At 44.6% G+C, this 1,204-nt stretch overlaps 1 protein-coding gene across 1 annotated transcript; it reads left to right on the top strand.

Moving 5' to 3' along the window:
• The first annotated feature begins 23 nt into the window (after window positions 1-23).
• LOC106329317 (zinc finger protein ZAT10-like) lies at window positions 24-937 on the top strand. The gene has a single exon (XM_013767958.1). The coding sequence runs from the start codon at window positions 116-118 to the stop codon at window positions 815-817; it is 702 nt and encodes a 233-aa protein (XP_013623412.1). The 5' UTR covers window positions 24-115; the 3' UTR covers window positions 818-937.
• Window positions 938-1,204: the final 267 nt, after the last annotated feature.

Genomic DNA, 1,204 nt, shown 5'->3' with positions numbered 1-1,204 from the left:
CCTACTATATATTTATTCACTCACGCTCTCCTTTTCTTCTCATTCAACAACAATTCAATCGATCACAAGAAACCTCAGATTATCATACTAAAGATCTCCAGTTTTTGATTAACTCATGGCGCTCGAGGCTCTTAGTTCACCGAGATTAGCTTCGCCGGTTCCTCCTCTGTTCGAAGACTCATCAAGATTCCATGGAGTCGAACACTGGACCAAAGGCAAACGTTCCAAGAGATCAAGATCCGATTTCCACCAACAAAACCTCACCGAAGAAGAGTATCTCGCTTTCTGCCTCTTGCTTCTCGCCCGCGACGGCAACCGCAGCAACCGTCAGCCTCTTCCTCTCCCTCCGGTGGCTGAGAAGTCGTCGTCGTCGTCCTACAAGTGCAGCGTCTGCGACAAGTCGTTCTCGTCTTACCAAGCTCTCGGCGGACACAAGGCGAGCCACAGGAAAAACTCATCACAGTCTCAATCCGGCGGAGGAGATGATCAGTCAACGTCGGCGACCACCACGTCCGCCGTGACAACCGGAAGCGGGAAGTCGCACGTGTGCACGATCTGTCACAAGTCGTTTCCTTCCGGACAAGCTCTCGGCGGACACAAGCGGTGCCACTACGAAGGGAATAATAATAACACTAGTAGCGTGTCTAACTCGGAAGGAGCGGGGTCCACCAGCCACGTCAGCATCAGCCATCGTGGGTTTGACCTTAATATCCCTCCGATACCGGAGTTCTCGCTGGTCAACGGGGACGACGAAGTGATGAGCCCGATGCCGGCGAAGAAGCCCCGTTTTGACTTCTCGGAGAAACTCCAACATTGATTTGCTATATGTTTTGAATTATTTAGGAATTTGTTGACTGTACATACAGATTTCGAATTTGATTCATTACAATTCTTGTTCTTAGCCAGTTATTGTTAGAACTCATTCTTTGTCACATTATTTAAATCGATACTAGATTTTGACGGGTGTTAGTTTAACTTATATATATATATATATATGATTCTGTTTTAGCTTTGTTGAAGAACGTTGCTCTTAGCTTTATTTAGATTGTAAAAGAACATTCACAATTATCTCGTGAGATCCGTTTAAAATTTCTTCTTCTTACTAAAAAAGACTTTGATTTTGGTGCAAGTAATTAGCTATTTTTAGGCATGTCCCTATGTGATTCTGCTAACTAAAGAGTTCCATAACATAATTTGTGTGTTT

This window comes from Brassica oleracea, chromosome C3 (assembly GCF_000695525.1).
Source record: "Brassica oleracea var. oleracea cultivar TO1000 chromosome C3, BOL, whole genome shotgun sequence".
NCBI classification, from domain to species: domain Eukaryota; kingdom Viridiplantae; phylum Streptophyta; class Magnoliopsida; order Brassicales; family Brassicaceae; genus Brassica; species Brassica oleracea.
The sequence above is the reverse complement of the archived record's forward strand: the minus strand, read 5'-3'. Positions and strand labels throughout refer to the sequence as shown.